Source organism: Balearica regulorum, chromosome 4 (assembly GCF_011004875.1).
Source record: "Balearica regulorum gibbericeps isolate bBalReg1 chromosome 4, bBalReg1.pri, whole genome shotgun sequence".
NCBI lineage: Eukaryota > Metazoa > Chordata > Aves > Gruiformes > Gruidae > Balearica > Balearica regulorum.
In genome coordinates, this window is record NC_046187.1 from 35,368,469 (window position 1) to 35,387,051 (window position 18,583).

Below are 18,583 nucleotides of genomic sequence, written 5' to 3' on the forward strand. Positions count from 1 at the left end.
CAGCCTGCAAATGCAACGTACCAAGCCTGAACCAAATCAGAAGAAGAAAGGCAATTTCACAATTGTCTCAAGCAATTTTGACCTTTGCACATATCAGCACTTTTGAAAAAGTGTCATTCGTACACAAAATTGCCAGGATAATCTACTTTCAGAAAACCATATTAAAAAAAAAAAAAAAAGTTATGTAATCTCTCTAGTATCATTTCATGAGCATGAGGGTTTACCCCATATACAGACTGAGCAAGTGGATTCCCTTGAAGCTTATGAAGAACGGGGATGTTGTTAACACTGATTCTCAATCCAGTCTTGTTGTTTCCTGCCCGGGATGTGCTGTCAGGACTTCCTTGACATTTTGTGTCCTCAAAACTATTTTACAGGTGTGTGAAGAGGAAGACTACACAACATAAGAGGGCAAAACTCCCAGGTGTTATCTTAGATCTTCCAGTAGTGTAGATTCACTACCACCAGTAGGCACACAAAGCTTACAAAAGGCATGTAACTACAACATTTGTATTGTAGGATAGGTTTTCCCATTTTCCAAAAACTTCCTTCTAACCACATAGGAAAATTGGATGGCGACCTGATGTACTCAAATCCTAGTTAATTTGTGACAAGCTGACCCCTCCTCAACTATAGGGAAACATGCCTTTTGTCTGGTTACAACAGCATGATTTATTACATTATCTCTGTTGCCACTTTCCTGGAGATTGAAGAGATTCTTAGAGATCTGCATCTCTTCAGCTTTTGTCTGGTTTTCTACACAGTAGATTTGGAATGTGTTAAACTAAGTAGAATTTATTCTGATGTCTACATGACCTAAAAGCAGGGTGTTCTTGGAATGCCTACTGAGATGACATTTGCCAAATTTCTAATGGCTATCAACCTGTAATTTGTCTCAGCACTTAAAAGCAATTTCAACAGATCTTAACACAGATTCAAAGTTCACCAAGCAATAGATGAGATTTCAAAAGATTTTAAATGCTGTCATTTGTTAACTTACATGGAAGTTCCAACACACTCCATCTTTGGGTTTTTTTAATTTTTTTTTCAAGAAGTATGTGAACAGTTCAAATTTTAAACTTATTTTGCACTATCCTACTAAGGTCTGAACTTTTGCAATTTTACTTACATCTAGAATCCATCTGGATTGATTAGTATCTATGGCTCTAGTGACTTCATGTAGCAAGGTCTATGCCCAAGAGCTACTACAGTAGTAGCCCATCAAGTATTCATCCTATAATCCTCCTAGATAATCTCATTATCTCTTGAATATATTTTGATTCTTTTTAAGTAAGCAAAAAGAATCATTAGTCTCCTCAGGATTTTTATTTCTTACACTGAGGCCAGGTCTTTAGGTGGTACAAAGGGCTTTACACTAAATGGGTTTTTCAAGCGCTGCACTATCTTTTTTGTTCCATGTATATGCTGATATACGATGACAGCATGTTATTTCTGAACTATCCTTGGCAGTTTGTCAGCAACTGTCCTCTGCTCAAAAACTCCTGTTGTTAGGGTCATACCTTAGTTGGAGATCCCTTTAAGAATCCGTATGCAGCAGGTTACTTGTACAATGCAGTGTTTATTTACACTGGCTACTGACAAGGACTCAACAATACAAAACCAAACATTACTGAAAGCATTCCTTACTATGCTTTTCACTAGCCTTTGAAAAATGAATGCACAGAAATGTCTGCAATCATTTTGCCCCTCAGATTCTTCGTTTTTAGGGGGCATTTAGGGGCCATTCATGTTCCTAAAAGCTACATGCTTGCACTGGGATATGAAACAACTGAAGAAGCATTTCTGTTCCTGTGAAGGCAATCCCTGCAAAGGGCACTGACACCAGAACACATGTTGCCCTACACGTACCTACGGAACTGCTAGGAACCTGCCAGGGACTTTCATTAATCTTCACACTGTCAGGCGAGTCCCAACAGCTCCAGCTGAAGAAAAGCATTTGGAAAATCCCTTTTGATGCAAGGGAAACTAAAACAGAGGTTCGAAGGGTTCCCCGCTGAAGCGAGCATCGAGGGGGAAAAAAACCCGAGAGGGATGCATGTATTTCCTGGGCCTGTCCCTCCTTCCCTCTCCCACACACGCCGGGCTCGGACGACAGCAAACACTGTTATCCCGCCGACTGCCGCCGCCTCAGCACCTGAGGAGGAGGCGACGGGCGAGCCGCAGGCCGGGCAGTGAGCGCACCTAGCTACCCGCAGCCGGCCAAGCCCGCACTCCCCTCTCCCCGCCGGGCCAAGGCAGCGGCGCCCCGGGCGAGGCCGCTCCGCGGATGGCGACCAGCTACGGGCGGTGACTGGCCGCGGCCCTCGCGCCCGCCGCTCCCACTTCCACGCGCCCAGCCCCCGCATCCCACAGTCACCCTAAGTCCCGCCCCCGCTTCTGATTGGAAGAGAGCACGGCGGTCGCGCCCGCCATTGGATACTAGAGCGGCAGCCGCGCTCGCCATTGGCTGTCGGCGGATGCCACTCGGAGCGGTGGAGGCCGGGGGGAGGTGGTGAGGCGATCGGGATCGACCTTCTGCTCCGCGGCGGCGGCGGGGAGGCGGCGGCGGCACCATGGTGAGCTCCGTTGGGCTACCTTCCCTACCCGGGAGACCGGAGCTGACGGAGGACGCTTGTTCTGATCCGCCCGGGCCCGTGGTGGGAAGGAAGAGGCTGAATCCGCTTGGGAAGAGGGAACCGGGAGGGGAGATGGGCCCTAGTGCTTTGTTTTGAGGGGGAGATGGAGGGAGGGTGTTTCGGAGAGGTTGCTTCCCGCCGGGGTGACCAGCAGCGGGGTGGAAGGGGAGGCGTGGGGTGGGATGCTGCGGGGCGGTGGAAGGGGCTCCCCCGCCTGGTGCCTGACCGTGCCGCCGCCTCTCCCTGCCCCGCAGTACGGCTTCGTCAATCACGCCCTGGAGCTGCTCGTCATCCGCAACTACGGCCCCGCCGTCTGGGAGGACATCAAGTAAGTCCGGCGCGTGTGTGCGCGCGTGTGTGCGCGCGTACCTCCGCCCCGTCGCGGGGGCGGGCTGGGCCGGGGGCAGGGGCCGCTCGCCGGCGGGGTACCGGGCTGGGCAGCCGCGGCCCGGCGGCTCTCCGGTGCCGGCAGGGCTGTGTGAACGTCTGTGTCTGGCAGCGGTCCCCAGGAGGTGGCTTTCGGCCGTGACAAGACCAGCATGGTTCTTGCCGCGTTTCGTCCCGCTCGGGGCCTTAACGCCGCAAAGACCCGCCTTGTTCCATCTTTACTCGTCTCCAGGAGTCGCAGAGGAGATGACATTGATCCCTGCGGTTCCCTCGATTATGCAGAGTATACAGCAGAAGTAACGAGTGGGCAAAATGTCCCAGAAACCACGGAAGCCCTTCCTTGAGTCAGACCACCAGATGATCCATGCAACAGTTACATCTCTTTGCATTCCTGAAGGAATTGAAATACAGTTTTTAGCTAGTAAACTCTATCTAAAACTAGTGTGAGATTTTGGTAATGTGTGCAGCTCAGAATTTAAAAAGCCCCTGCTATAGAGAAGCGTAACTTCATGTACGTATAAGAATGGATTTTTGCTTTCTTCTCTTGAACCTGATTTCTTGTGTCCAACCCTTGCTTGTCTGGCAGTATAGCATTTTTCCAAGGAAATGACTGTCTTCACTTTAAACTTTTGATGAATTGTGGGATTGCACAAAAAGTTTTAAATGAGCAGTGCAAAGACAATTCTATTTACTGTAAATATGGTATTATTGATACTTAGATAAAACTACAAGAAATTTCTCATTGGTTGATATTGTATGTTTTAAAGGAGAAGCAGATGACCCAACTTGGAGAAAGTAGTCTTCTTTCTACTGGACACTTTCTTCTATACTCCTCTCCCATTTATTTTGGACCAAGTTTACTATGTCAATGTAGCTGTCTTGCCATTGTCCTCACACAATTTTTGGAGTCAAAGGGCTGCTCTTGACTGTGAGATTTTTGTGGCCATGACACTTTTTTTCATGAATCCATTCATTAAGAGTGTGGTAATCTTCCACAGTACCATGAAATCAGAGAATCATAGAAATGTTGGTTGGAAGAGAGCTCCGGAGGTCAGCTAGTCCAGTCTCTGTTCCAGTCAGGACTGTTGCTGGCACTAGATCAGGGCTCAGCTATGATTTTTGTGTGGCTGAGCCTTTACTGTCACCCAGGATGGAGAGTCCACAGTTCTGGTTCAGCTGACATTCACCGTTCCAGTGATCCCTGACAGTCTATAAATTATACTTTGCAAATGCAGTTCTATGGATTGCATAGATGACTCTTTAGTGAATGCCACACGGTTTTGGGCTCTAAGTGAGCTATCTAAGTTTATTTTTCTTACATACCTTATCTAAACACACTGATCTATTTTGAATCCTTATGGTTTGATACTGTTTTTATATGACACATGTAAGATGTATCATATAAGAGCTTTATTAAAAAAAAAAAAGGTACATACCTCATTTTCCATTAAAATTATAATAAAATATAATAAAGAATGTTTACTCTTTCCTAGCATGCCATCCCTTACCAACATGCTTTTGAATGTTATGGTCCACTTTTGTCCAGATTACTTACTGAACAGAATTTGTATTTAAGGCTAATTCATCTGAGAAGATACAAAGTTTCATCTTTTAGTACAAGATCATTCTGCAGACTGTCAGAACCCAGTCATGATTCCTGATGCATCCTATCACTAAGATTTTACACACACTTACTAGAATACCGAAGATAACTACAGCCTGTGAGGAGGATTACTCATTTAACATTTTGTAGAAATTTAATAAAAAGATACGAAATATTTTACTAAAGGTCAACTGTGAAAATTCAGGAAGCTGCTACATCCTGTTTCTGTCTTTCAGCTGAGAAACATTTCTGTCTTGTAGCAGCCCAACAGCTAGGCTCTGCTATTAACTCGCAGAGAAGATGGCTTTCTGGAAGGAAACTGTACCACATCACCACCCAAACAGAAGAATGGAACGTGATCTGCAAGGAAGCTCCAACATATATGCAACAGCTGCCATAAATCCTTATGCAAAACATGTTTGCAACAGGGTATTTGTTCAGCAGAATTTATCTTAAAAAGCAGCATATCCTAGAGTTTAGAAACCAGCAAACAAACCCCTATATATCTCACTGGAACAGATTATAGTGGTTTTGGTGGTTTAGGGGATGGTACAGGGTCAAGTGGGAGCCACTAAATGTTTGTTGGTTTTGGTACTTTAAGTTCCTGTGGTGCACTTGTAGAGGTGTTGTGGAAGAGGTTAGATGTTTTACATTATGTAAGCAAATACAGACTTCTTGCAAAGGCTTTATTAGAACTGTTAAGTCTAATTTAGGAAACAATGGGAAAATATAGACCAGTGTTGTGGCATGCTGGGTTGAATCAGTTGAATCACTGATTATTGAATTGGAGGAGTAATTGTTGAAGTCAACAGTCTTTGGCCATTTAAAATACATGAGGGGAACTTTGCACTGTTAGTGTGGTTGAATTCACAACAATTTAAGCATTTCTGTGAAGCAGAAAGGCCTCTGGGTAGTTCAATACAAAATTTGACATCTAAGCCTGTTTTTTTTTTTTTTTCATGTTGAGCTAATCACTTATTGCTATTTTGCTCTCTCTGAAGTCACTGCAGAAGCTGTGAATCAGCACTGCAGGGTGGTGGGTTGTGATTGCTGAGTGATTCTCAAATGCCAGTGGATGAATTTGTACTTAATATTGATAGAAGTGAAAAGAAAACAGAACTGAATAAACCGAAGTGATGAAAACAGGTCATTCTTCAAAAAAAAGTACATTCAGAAAAGTGAAATACTGAATTGAAAGGGTATGCTCCATCTGAAGCATGAAAAGTCTTGCTTCTGTAGCTTCTTCAGTTGAAAGTGACATTGAATGAAGTTCTTCAATATAGAATTTGGGAGACCAAATAGTTGAATTTGATGCTGAGAGTAGTGTTTTCGTTGCCATCACTCACTGTTGTTTGGGTCAGAGTGATGATTTCAAGTCTTTGTTTCTGCTGTTTCATTCATTTTTCAACATTCTTGGGAAACCACGATCATTCTGAAAAAGATACATATTGATTTTGTTTTTAAATGTCTCAGAGTGGAATTCTTGAGGAAGTTATACTTTGTTTTTTTTCATCCGCCTTTAAAACAGAGCATAACTAAACAACAGACTTTTTTTTACACATCAGGCGATGTTTACAATGAGGCACTAAGCTCATTGAAAAATTACAGTATATACTCTGAAATTTTACTCAATATGAATTTTGTCAGCTCAATGGAAATATGGCTTGGTTTTCCTAAAGAACTAGAATTAAAATGCTTAAAACTCAGAACAATTTAAAGCCATCTATTTCTGAACCAACATTGCTGATCTCAAATAGGATGAATTCAAAATAACATGAAGAAAGCTGGCATATGATCAATGAAAGGCTATCTTGATTTATGGAGCCTTTATTCGTTTTCTGAACCGCAAAGTCAAAAATTTGTTTCTCCTTAGTTTTTCTCTGGCTGCCACTCACAGAATTGAGAATTTGGGCTTGTGGACAGGTTTTTTTCATTATAAAGCCTTAGAAGCATTAGAGGAATTTAACGCTGGATGAGAGAGGGGGAGTGAGAGCCACTTGGGAGAGTCCTTCTGCAGTTGCTGAATTCTGCAGTAGCAGATTTTTCTTAGTGGAAAGTGAAGATGATTCAGCATAATAATTTCTTTTGCTTACTGGCAGTTACACTTCTCATTGCAGTTCACTCCTTCAGTCATTGCAAGGAGAAACTTAGGACCTGGAATTCATGTAATCGTAGAATCATAGAATGGTTTGGGTTGGAAGGGACCTTAAAGATCATATAGTTCCAACACCCCTGCTGCAGGCAGGGACACCCTCCACTAGACCAGGTTGCCCAAAGTCTCATCCAGCCTGGCCTTAAATGCTTCCAGGGATGGAGCAGCCACAGCCTCTCTGGGCAACCTGTTCCAGTGCCTCACCACCCTCACAGTAAAGAATTTCTTTCTAACATCTAATCTAAATTGACCCTCCTTCAGCTTAAGGTCATTCCCCCTTGTCCTGTCACTACACTCCCTGATAAACAGTCCCTCTCCAGCTTTCCTGCAGGCCCCTTCAGGTACTGGAAGGCCGCAATTAGATCTCCCCGGAGCCTTCTCTTCTCCAGGCTGAACAGCCCCAACTCTCTCAGCCTGTCCTCATAGGAGAGGTGCTCCAGCCCTCTCATCAGCTTCGTGGCCCTCCTCTGGACTCGCTCCAACAGCTCCATGTCTCTCCTGTACTGGGGCCCCCAGAGCTGGACGCAGTACTCCAGGTGGGGTCTCACAAGAGAGGAGTAGAGGGGCAGGATCCCCTCCCTCGACCTGGTGGTCACACCTCTTTTGATGCAGCCCAGGACACGGTTGGCTTTCTGGGCTGCAAGCGCACACTGCCGGCTCATGTTGAGCTTTTTATCAATCAATACCAAGTCCTTCTCCTCAGGGTGAATTCATGGAGGCATGCTTCTTTGCTCAGCACTCCGCTACTTCTGCAGTTATTTTCTTAGTAAATAAACTGTTAGAACTATTAACCACTTTTTGCTAAGACACTTTTGATTTGTCCCTTTCCTGCTTAAGAGAAAACCTTTCTCAAATCCCTTATCTTGTCAGTGTTACGTCCAGAGGGCCATTTTGGATTGCGTGGCAACAATTGCAATGGCTTGAAAAGATGGTTCTCAATATTCCTTTGGCATTAGATATCTTCAATTCGTCTGCAGTCAACATAAACACTAGGTGACATAAACTAAAAATTGTCAGGCCTGACCACTCTCACATACATGGCGTTGTGTGCTCATGTCTGGTCGAGACCAAATTTGAACTGCTGGGTGATATGGTAGTGTGTGAATGTGATAATAAGTAGTGTGTGTGGAATTACTGTCTATGTGCCTGCCAAAACAAAACAGATTACTTGCATTAAAAACAATTAAATCCAAGGCTTCTGAAGTTCTGTCTTCTATCTGGTATGTTTTTGCGGTGGACATATTTAAATAGGTGTATGGTTACACGTTTTTAAAAGGGGCTTCTATCATGATAAAATGTGAGCTCTTCTGCAGCAGGTGCTGAACAGCCAATATATGTGAAATTCTGAGCACTCCATTCAGCAGCTCTAAAGGTTTAATTGTGTAACAAAGAAGCATTAACAGGGATGTCTTTCTGAAACAGCTCCAGGACAGTATGTGGGAGCTAGGGCCATGTTGTCAGCAGGGAATATGTACATAGTCATTTATCCTGTGTTTCCCAACAGTATCCCTCTGTGTTTGATTAAATGAATGCAGGGTTTTCCCACGGGCTCCTAAATCTGAATTTCAGCCAGGTTAGATGCTCAAACTGTGACACTTTCAAATATATTGCCAAGAAAAGGAATGAGAACTCAAATATCATATTAAGAAATGCATTAAAATGCTTTGTCACAAGACTGTAGGATAAATTAGTATTTTTCCCACGTAGAGGTATTTTTCCCACTGTGTTTGGGAAGTGAAATGGCACAACCAGTCAACTTCAGTCCTCATCTTTCTTCTCTTTCTATGTTAGATGTCCCCACAAAACCTGATGAGCATGGAAAAACTAAAACAGAAGTTGAAAACTCTGTGTTTGCAATAAGTGACTACCTAGAGGTCAAACCAGTTGATTCTATAAAATAGTATCTATGTTGAAACTTGCACAGTAGCAAAATAGGCATTTTATGCCCCAAGAGCCATGTATCCTTTGCTGGCTGCATCTTAGTGTGGGATGCAGAAAGCAGGTAATAGTCGTCTTTTCCTGGTGCTCTATGCTTAATGTCGAATTAAGGCATCATCCTGCCTTTGCCCTTTTTTGTCCTCCTTTTGTGGGTTAGGCTGGCATGTGCTGTCCACACATGCTCTTAAATGCCAAGACTCCAGGTTCGGGAAGCCCACTGGGTAGCACAAACTTTACATGGGCCCAGTGGTCTGGAGTGCACACAAAGGAAGAACGAAACTCAATCACTTGTCCTATGAGGAAGGAAATTTTTGTTTTTCTCCCCCGGACTTCACACATTATCACCTACCAAGGCTCCAGGCTAGTTGACTCGTCAGAATTTGTTTTCTGTAACTGTCTTGTTATGGTTAAAATGGTGAAACATGGAGGGTTAAGAAATTATCCTGGTGCAGTGTAAGTAGAAAGCTTTTCTCCTCAGTTTCAAATTGGGTTCAACTGAAGTAGTAGAAAACCCTGTAAATTTTGGGGAGTGAGATAAGCTGTAGGGCTATCATTTGCTTTTAAAAAATGAAACAGACACAGAAACTTCTGCGTCATATCAGTAATGGTTAACATAGGTCAGACTTAAGTTACTTAATGTGGCTTTTGCAGTAGAATGTAGGTGATTTAAGAATACGTGTTTATTGGGTCAATTTTTTCTAACAGGTACACAAACGTTGTTGCAGGTTGGCTAGTTAAGTCAGGAGATGTAGAGACTTTTATTCATTTATGCGCTTAAAAATGTCCTCCACTGACTTTCACTAAAATTTAGATACTTAGGAACTCATTGACAGGATGTGATATTCTGATTGATTTTATTTGCAGTTATCTTCCTAAATAGTAAATAATATAAAATCAAATAATATAATAGAAAATCTACTCAACTTTTCCTTTAAGAATATGTATTACAATTTTTTTACAGGGGACAGAGTTGAGGTTTTTTTAAACTCACATTATTTCCTGGGAATTTCCAGGATAGCAAAACCTGTCCATTTTTATGCTTCAACAAAGCATAAAACAAAGTGGATAATAGAAAACTTTCTGTAGCTGCAGAATAAAGGCACTAGCTTGACTTGTGTCCATATACTTTGATTTGTTGTGTCCGTATACTGAGTTCAGAAAGTCACCTTGTCAAAGATGTTACTTTCTGCTTACTAATATGGCAAAACACAATTTGCATTTGTTGACAAATCCTGTAAAAATGAAGATTTTGGCCCATTACTATTGCTTAGCACAATGTTTAGATGTAATAATAATTCATACCATACTATAGTTTGCCTTTTCAGAAACCTAGAAAAATACTCACAAAAGCTGTAATGAAAGACTGTACATGTTGCAACAGTAAGCTCTGAAGAAGTGTTGGAATTCAGATAACTTGTAGGTCTGATGTTGGTGGCATGTAAAGTCCATGAAACCTGTGCTTTGAGCATAAAAAGTGCTGAGTACCTTGAAAAAACAAGTGCACCCTCTCTCAAACTGGGAACCCCAAATTAATGAAACCTTTTTGATCCACAGTAGTCTTGCCCATTTAAAATGGAAATGGTATAATTGGCCTCACGAGGTTGTTGGAGAGCTAATTAATGCTTGTGTATGCAAATAGTATAGGGATAAATTCCACAGGAAGGCTTGTTAGAAATGAATATTTCTGTCTTCAGAGCTGGATTTGAAAACTACGCTGTACGTTAAGCCTGAGGTTATATATCAATGAAGGGGATTAAAAAAAATACAGAATAGCTGTGCATTAACTGAGTAGGATTTAGCCTCAGTACTGAAAGAACCAGTAGCCTGGAGGAAAAGGAATAGGTTCTGTGGGCTCATGGGTGCGACTAGTAGGTTGCATCGTGCAGGCTCAGGGAGAGGCAGGGAAATGTGCTTTGGAGTAAACTTCACTAATGTTGCTATGAGTGGTACCTGAGTCCATCTTTCCTGGTTTCACAAAACAATACAAAAAAGCTCATCAGATGCTTATGGCTCTTTATGAGACACTCATTTTATTTCTTCATAATCATTCTGGAAAATGTCATGTTTTCTAAGTTTTCAGCTGACACTAGTTTCTATATATGTAGGGCAACCCTTTAAAAAGCATGTAAAATAGTGCCATAGTCTATACCAATCTGTCTACAGTGTTAACAGTGTCACTTCTGCTAGGAGAAAAGATGGATAATCATCAGCTTAGAATGTAAAGTTTTTTGAGAAACTATATTTGTATATATATAGATACATATGCATATAAATATTTGTGTGTGTGTGCATATTATGTCTATATAACCACAACGTGGCCTGGGCAATAGAAATGCAAACTAAACGGGATAAGAATCAAAGATATGTACAAAATGTGAGATGTGGCATTTCAATTAAGTATCATGCATAGTTGAAGCGAGTGAAAGGCCTTCCAGTAATTTGTGGTATCTCTCAACAAAGACTGATTTACAAGAGAACCTTGGTGCCAAACTCCTTTTAAACATCTAAGTGTAGGTTTGGATGTGCCTGGGACTTCACTTTTTTTTTTTAATCATATTAATGCCTTTGGGATTTCTCCCATCAAATTGCTGGCTTTCCTTTTCCTTTCTTATGTACTTGTCTTCCCAGGAACTGTAGAAAAAGCCCAGGTGACTAACAAGTGGGTTATGGGTTTTACCACATCGACACGTATAGCTGTATATTGCCGTGGTGGTAATCAGTCCTGTGTGAATCATCCCTCCTGCTTCGTTGAACTGCTGTGAGCTTGCTCGGTATTTCCCTTTCCCAGCGCACAACTAATTTATTATAAAGAATGCTTGCTTTACAGTTTACCTAAAGTTACTGATTCTTTCATGTTCAAAAATCTTGCGGACATACTGTGTTAATTATCTTAATTGTCTTCCTACCCTGAGCACTGATGAACAAATAGACTGTTCACTAGAGTTTTAGATTAGAGGTCCATACTTATTTTGGGTCATGTAGGACTCAGTTATAATTAATTGCAGCGGTCTGTGAAAAAACATGAAAATTGTTTTTTTTGCTGCCTTCTTAGCACCATGTGGGTTTACCCAGTGCTGAAGATGGAGTGTTCTGTTCAATCACTCTCATAACTATTTTGAAAAAAATACAGATTACTTATAAATAGATGTCAGAAAGAGACTTTGGAAAGCCATTAGTGGTGTAAGGACGATAGATTTAATTTTTTTAATCCATACACCTCTTAACATTAATGAGTGTTTATCCAGAAAGTGGTGTTAAGTAGGAACATTTATTGTTGTTTAAGTTTCTAAGTCCTTATTTCATAGTATTCCAAAATTCTAAGCAGTATTTTTGAAGTTTTCCTAAAACTGATGCTGAATAGATGGTTCTTCATGGGTCTGGAGGTTAATATTAACAAGATTTATAGGGTCAGGACACTACACTTCCTGCTCCTTCAGTTCCTTGCAGCGGAAGGACCTGCTTGGAGGTCAGGAGTTTAAACTATGTGGATGCCAAATTCTTTAATTCTCCTGGGAAAGACTTGGCTAAAAGGAAATAGTGGCGTGTTGTGAAACACGGTGTGAGTTTTCTTGCAGTATATCTCAGGTACTTGGCAGTTTTTCTAGAACTGGGAAATGCTTTTAGACTTGTCAGGATACCAGGTGTTATAAACATATCACTCACTCTTATAAATGAAATGCTTAAAAGAGTATTTTGTAAATACCATTCCTTTTAGTCCACTCATGTAAAAATAAGCAAAATAATACTAGCTTTATATTTTAATAATATTTTTAGTATTTGGAGTAGTAGCAAAGATCTTGTACATTTGTTAACTGTATCTTCCAGGATTATCTTGTTTTGAAAACCTACATTAAACACTCTCATATCCAGCCTGTAAAACTGGGAAACAGCTCAGAGCTCTGAAGTCTATAAATACACCTATTTACTTTACCCAGAACATCATTTTCCTGGACAGATTCCCATTTTTATTTGATCTTGTAACTTAATATAATTTATATTTTTCCCAGCTGGGTGTTTTAAAATATCTCTGGACTATCCACAACATGTACAAGTCTATTTTCTTTTTTTTCCTTTAGGGAGGAGTGAGAAGAGGGGTTCAATATTTGTAATAATTTTTACCAAACCATCTTTGTGAAATACATGAAAAAAGATAAGAAGCATTTTGAAAACACAAACCATCTGTGAAGTAATACAATGAACAGAGAGTTTGCCATTTTAATGTAAAAGAGATGCAAAGATGATGATTCTGTTTTTACTGATAGCATCTTTAGTTCTGACACATGTGATTCTGTTTAATAGTGTTACTCTTGGAAGAGAATTAAACTTGACATGCTCAGATCAGTGAGATCAGAACCATGCTGGGTTTCTAAGTGCAGTAGTGTTATTTTGTCATTAAGATTGTTTTGACTGGTCTCTTCAAATTAACGAGCACTTTTTTCCATCCTTGGTACACCAAGAATAGTTAAGCACAATGGTGGCAAAAGTCCCAGCAGAAACAATACCTATCATGGAAGAAGTCCTAGAGGTGATCTTGGAACTAGCTGTTGTTGTGGTGTGTTCAAGGTGACACACCCAGGGCATGCACTTCGGACTGGAGTTTTAATAGGAAGAGATCCAGTTGTGCTTTTGGGACACTAAAGTGACACCAACAACTTCTAAATAATAATGTTGTTTTATCACAGAGAAGCCTGTGCATCTTCAGGATACAAAGTAATTGTTCTGTGCAGTCTTGTACCATCTTTTTTTCCTGTTTGTATCCATTACATTTTCTCAATATTTACTGAATACACAGTTCTGTAATGGAAAGGGTTCTTTTTCTCTAAGATTTTTTTTTTTTTAATTCCAGCTTTATGACTGACTACAGAGACAGGATAGCAAGTGCTGCTTCAGGAGAATAAAAAAATTCTAACAGCAGCAACCTTTTTCTTGATTATGATTAATCAAATTCCCTTTAAATGCTACAATCTGACTGCAAAACTACATTAAAATCCACTTTGTGCAGAATGGGCTATATAAGTTAGACCAACTTGATGTGGCATCTTATCCAACTGTGTTGTCTGTAAAATCTCTAAAGATGGCAAGAGAAATCCTTACTACAGCAAAATAGAGAAAATAATTCCTCTATGTGAAATACAAATGTGTGTAATCTGTGGTTTAAAAATCTGCAGTGCAAGATCTGTTCTGATTTTAAGAATGGTTTTTGTCGGAATGTTTGTCCACACTTAACATTTCATCCATCTCTGAGAATTATTAACATTACCTTTGAACATCAGGAGTGTGTTTTCAAATACTGAACTAGTTTCACAATGGGAACGATTTTCAAAGGGCCCATTGTACCCAGGTAGTATCACCTGTAATGCTATTCTGTGCTGCTAGACCAGCAGCAGTTTGGGGGGTGTTTGCATGACTGATGGAGCAAAGGCTGCTTTAAGACTTGATCCTGCTTTGATCTACTCAGTAGGAATTTTTCCATTGATTTCAACCTGTACATGAAAAATGACCTCTATGTAGCTGTGTTATTTTCCATGGTGCAATGGTTAAGGTTCTTTTTTTCCCAAGTAAACTTCCTCACATTAACCTGGATAATATAAACATTCTGGAGGAAAACAAAGGCATTTTAGAAAAGTCTGGGCTGGAATCTTTGTTTCCCACAATTTGAATAGCTCTGTGTAATCGTTCAAAATTAGTCTAGAGTAAATAAAAAGGGCTGCCAGACCGTAGAAGTTAGGACAGGCATAACATAGGATGTAAATTTTAAACCATGAAATATCACATCCCATGTGCTCACAACAGGAGTCAGTTTGGGCAAGAGTATTAAAATCCTGGATTTTTTTAAAGTTTTGAATGTAAACTTACTGGAGAAAAGCACACCCTTCTTTTGTCTCTAGAAATGTAAACGAGACATTAATTGTAAATTCTGTTCTATTTGACTCAGAAGTTATTTTGAAAGAAAGGCCACAGAAAAGTTAAAAGTTTGCTACTGCAGTGCTGCTACTTCACTAAAGAATTAACCAGGGTTTGGGAATTTGCCAGAGCTTGTTGCTTTTGGCTCATTTCCAGTCAAGTCCTTAAGAAAGCCACCAACATGTTATTGCTGTTAATGCCTTTGTGATCAAACACCACAGTCTGCAGAAAACATTAGAGCTATGCTAATTTACTCCCATAATTTTATCAGATCAAAAACTGGGAATAAAGATTGCAGCAAAACATTTCAAGGGAAATGCCGAGGTTTTTCGCAAAGCTATGGATTATGAAGTTTTCTATGAAATATGGTCAACCAAATGTAAATTCTTTGTATCTGAGGATGCCATGTTATATTGCAGTTCTAATCCCAGTTTATGAACCATCTGTCAGCCAGGAGAGGGAAGCTGTTCAGATGAGAACAGTTACAGCTTTCTGGTCTTTTAAAGTTCACATACTCGGGTTTGTAGCCATACCTTGTTGTTCCACACAGACAGGTTTGTTTTCATATGTGGTACTCATAAATTATGGAGTTAAAACCAACCGTGTCACACTGGAGGAATTACTGTTGTTGGACAGCCAACCACAGCAGCTCTGCAGAGCTGACAAAGCAGCCTCACTTTTGGTATTAGTTATAACAGTTTTCACAACACTATCATATATCATGTCACCCTTGTTGTAGAACCAGTTCCGTAGTGGAAATGCAGGCAGGTTTGATAGATCAGGTAGGGGTCAGGTAATTAGGTGAGAAAACTGCAGCCAAGAGGAAACAATTTAGGAATTGCTCACGTTGAATGAATACTTCAATGGCTTTGTCCTGTTTCCTAGACCACTGGTGGTCACATAATGTTCAGCCTGTCTGGGGCTGATAGCTGTGATGCTATGCTCTCTGAAATAAGTTTATCAGAGAACCTGCAGTTTTGTAGACTTGCTGAAGGACAAGTGCCTCTGTAAAAATAGGAGTGTTTTCACATTGCAGTGGCCATTTTGGATAAGCTTACAGCAGCATTTCACCATCACATCTAGTCTTAAAGCTAACCAGATATTTCAGAGAGAAAGACTTTTGGAAGATCTCACTGCTGTCAGATTACTGAGGGGGGCAGAAAGGCTTCGGAAGCTGCAGACCCAGCAGGAGAAAGCCTTTGGCTGACTTGACTGCACCTCCTATCCTGTCCTCAGCCACTCTGTACTGCTATGCTTTGCTCTGTACGCACAGCAGCTTCTGTGACCAGGTGATGAAGCAGACAGGGAAATCCATCCAGCAGAAAATTAACTCAGAAAAACAAATATCTAACTGAATTATTTCAGCTCAACACCTAGCTAAACGATTGAGATATACAAGCACAACAGGACATAGAGGTATGGAAAAGGAATTGTCCTGGAAAGGGAAAAAAAAGAGTTCTGGAATTTAATAATTTTCAAGCACAGGCTTTAAAAAGGCAGTTTATCTTTTGACACAGTTTAGATCAGACATTGTCATGCAATTTGCCATATTTGTGGGACAAGCAAAGAGATTTTTGCCCACATGGTTTTGAATAGGAGTGTAATCCCCTGCAGGAGTAAAGATTTAATTTGACAAATTTTCTAGAAAAAATTTCCCCAAATGGGAGTGGCTTTTGTTGGGTTACTTTTTTTTAAAATATATTTTTCTCTGTCTTTTTAAAACAGAGTGTTTTGGAGTATTAGCCTGCAGTACAAGCACTGGGTCCTTTTCCTGTAATGCTGGAACGCCCAGCAAGACTGCTAATACTGAAGGACAGTGAAGCCTTAGAGCAGCGAGTTTCACTCTTATATCCAAGAAATGCAGATGTGATTGCTGATTGAACTATTTTTTGTTTAATTTTATCAATAAAGTTATTTTAGTGGGAAATACATCATTAAGACTACAGAGAAGATGGCCGTTGAGTAATCTAAAGCATCTAGAGAAAAATGGAGAAAAACAAAATAGCTAAAATAATCAAAATGGAATAGACATTGAAATAACCAGTGGTGATTTTAAAAAGTGGTGGCTCAGAGAAACTGCAAGCATTGAAGAAAAACTTTGACAAAGTAAACTAAAGACAATTAAAGTAAGAAAAAAGGAAGCATGGCTTGGCACAAAGAAGGAAACGGAAAAGTTCCAGTCAGTATAATTGGAAAGACATGTAAGAAGTCTTGAAAGAGATAACAGCAGCATCAAACTGGGTCAATTTTTAATAGAGAAAATTCTCACACACAAAAACTGTGTCTACTGGATTGTGCAAGTATGCAGTATTTTTGAGGATGGTCATTGCTTTTCCAGATGTGTTTGTTATCCTTTGTGGTTTGGCTGAGATCAGAGAGACTAAAAGAGAGCACAGTGTGTATCAGAGATGTGGGAAAGTTTGTTCATCCTTTGCAAACTTCCCTCCAAACTGTATCTGACTTCCAGTTACATATACTGTTATGAGAATCAAAGAATCAAGACGGTTTTCTCTTCTCATATTAATTTCAGTTCAGTTCTTAGGAAATGTAAACTCTATCTTCTTGTCCCTGACTGACCTCATATGCTTCAAGACAGTGTTTCCCACTAGTAAGTCCAGCTCTCCTCCTACTTAGGAAAAGAAGGATTATGTGGCATGGGAGCTGTTTTCAGGAAACAGTGAGACTTGATATCCTGCAGGCTGATCTGAAGTTTTCAGAGAATGCCTGGGGAAGAGGACCGGAAGTACTATTTTGGAGTATGAAAATAAAGAGTGGTTTAGGGGATTGTGTGCACACATACCATTTCTGCTTGCTTTTTTATAAATATACTGTTTCTTCAGGTAATGAATATGTTATTGTAATTGATTATTTAATAAAAGATAATACCGTAGTTTATCTATTTTATCTCTGAGAACACTCTTGCAGCCAGTTTTGTCCTGCTTGTTAATGACCGTTCTTTCATGACTTTTGGCAAGTTCTCAAAGAGTTTAAGAAAAAAAATAAGTTTATTAATGTTTTTCATGCCATTTTTTATCCTTGTTTTTAGCTCATTATGCTCATTCATAGAGTATAAAAATGTATATGTCAAGTAGCAGTTACAAGACTTAATTAATAAAAAAGAGTAGATATATTTTTTAAATATAAAAACAATGTAGTATAATTTGTGGTCAGCAGTAAAAATGTGATGAGCAAGATTAAAAGAAGAGGAAAACAAAAATAATGGGTTCCAGACTTCCATTGATAAGTGAACAGATTATCAAGGACTGATGATTACTAATTGGAGAGTTACATTACAAGTAATTTCATTTAGGTCAATAGAATACTATCATATGATCTTGGAATCAGGCCTTATCAGCAGTACCATTTGCCATCTAGCAGTTTTAGGATGAACAAGAGTAATTATTTCTCAGACGTCTCTCCCCTTTAAACAACACAGAAAATATTTCTGTTTGTATGGCTGGATAATTCAACTGCAACTGTAAATGCTTGAATTGTTGTGCAGGAATTATTATTTTTTATTATTTCATTTTTAAAATAAATTATGCCAGCTCTAGAAAATTAGAATCTAAGTTTCAAAGACTTTTGTTTTGATTGATGGTTGATCATGCCATGATGGAGACAAAGATTTTGATGTAAAAGGGGATGTAGGATTTTAGATAGTAGATTTAGAATCTACTTTTTATAGGTTTATAATTCCTCTGATGACTATTAGAAATTAGCAGTTACAAATATTGGCTCTTAAACTATATTTCAGCCTTATCTCAAGGAGCATTTCTGTCCTAGTCTGTCTGGTAAAAGCCCTTCATTACCATGGTATGAGTAAACAGTTTTTTACTTATGGTTCTCTTTAATTTGTACATTAGAAAAACAATTATTCCAGTTTAATTATTTATTAAAATATACCTCATCATCTGCCTTTTTGATATTTTTTCTAATTCTAAGGCTTTTTCTGAAGAACAACTC

At 39.8% G+C, this 18,583-nt stretch overlaps 1 protein-coding gene across 1 annotated transcript in view; it reads left to right on the plus strand.

Moving 5' to 3' along the window:
- Nucleotides 1-2,434: 2,434 nt before the first annotated feature.
- GUCY1B1 (guanylate cyclase 1 soluble subunit beta 1) overlaps nt 2,435-18,583 on the plus strand; it is a 45,706-nt gene continuing 29,557 nt past the window's right edge. The window contains exons 1-2 of the mRNA XM_075751762.1: nt 2,435-2,576; nt 2,891-2,964. Coding sequence (XP_075607877.1) covers nt 2,574-2,576; nt 2,891-2,964 — 77 coding nt within the window. The 5' untranslated portion in view covers nt 2,435-2,573. The remainder of the gene's footprint in view (nt 2,577-2,890; nt 2,965-18,583) is intronic.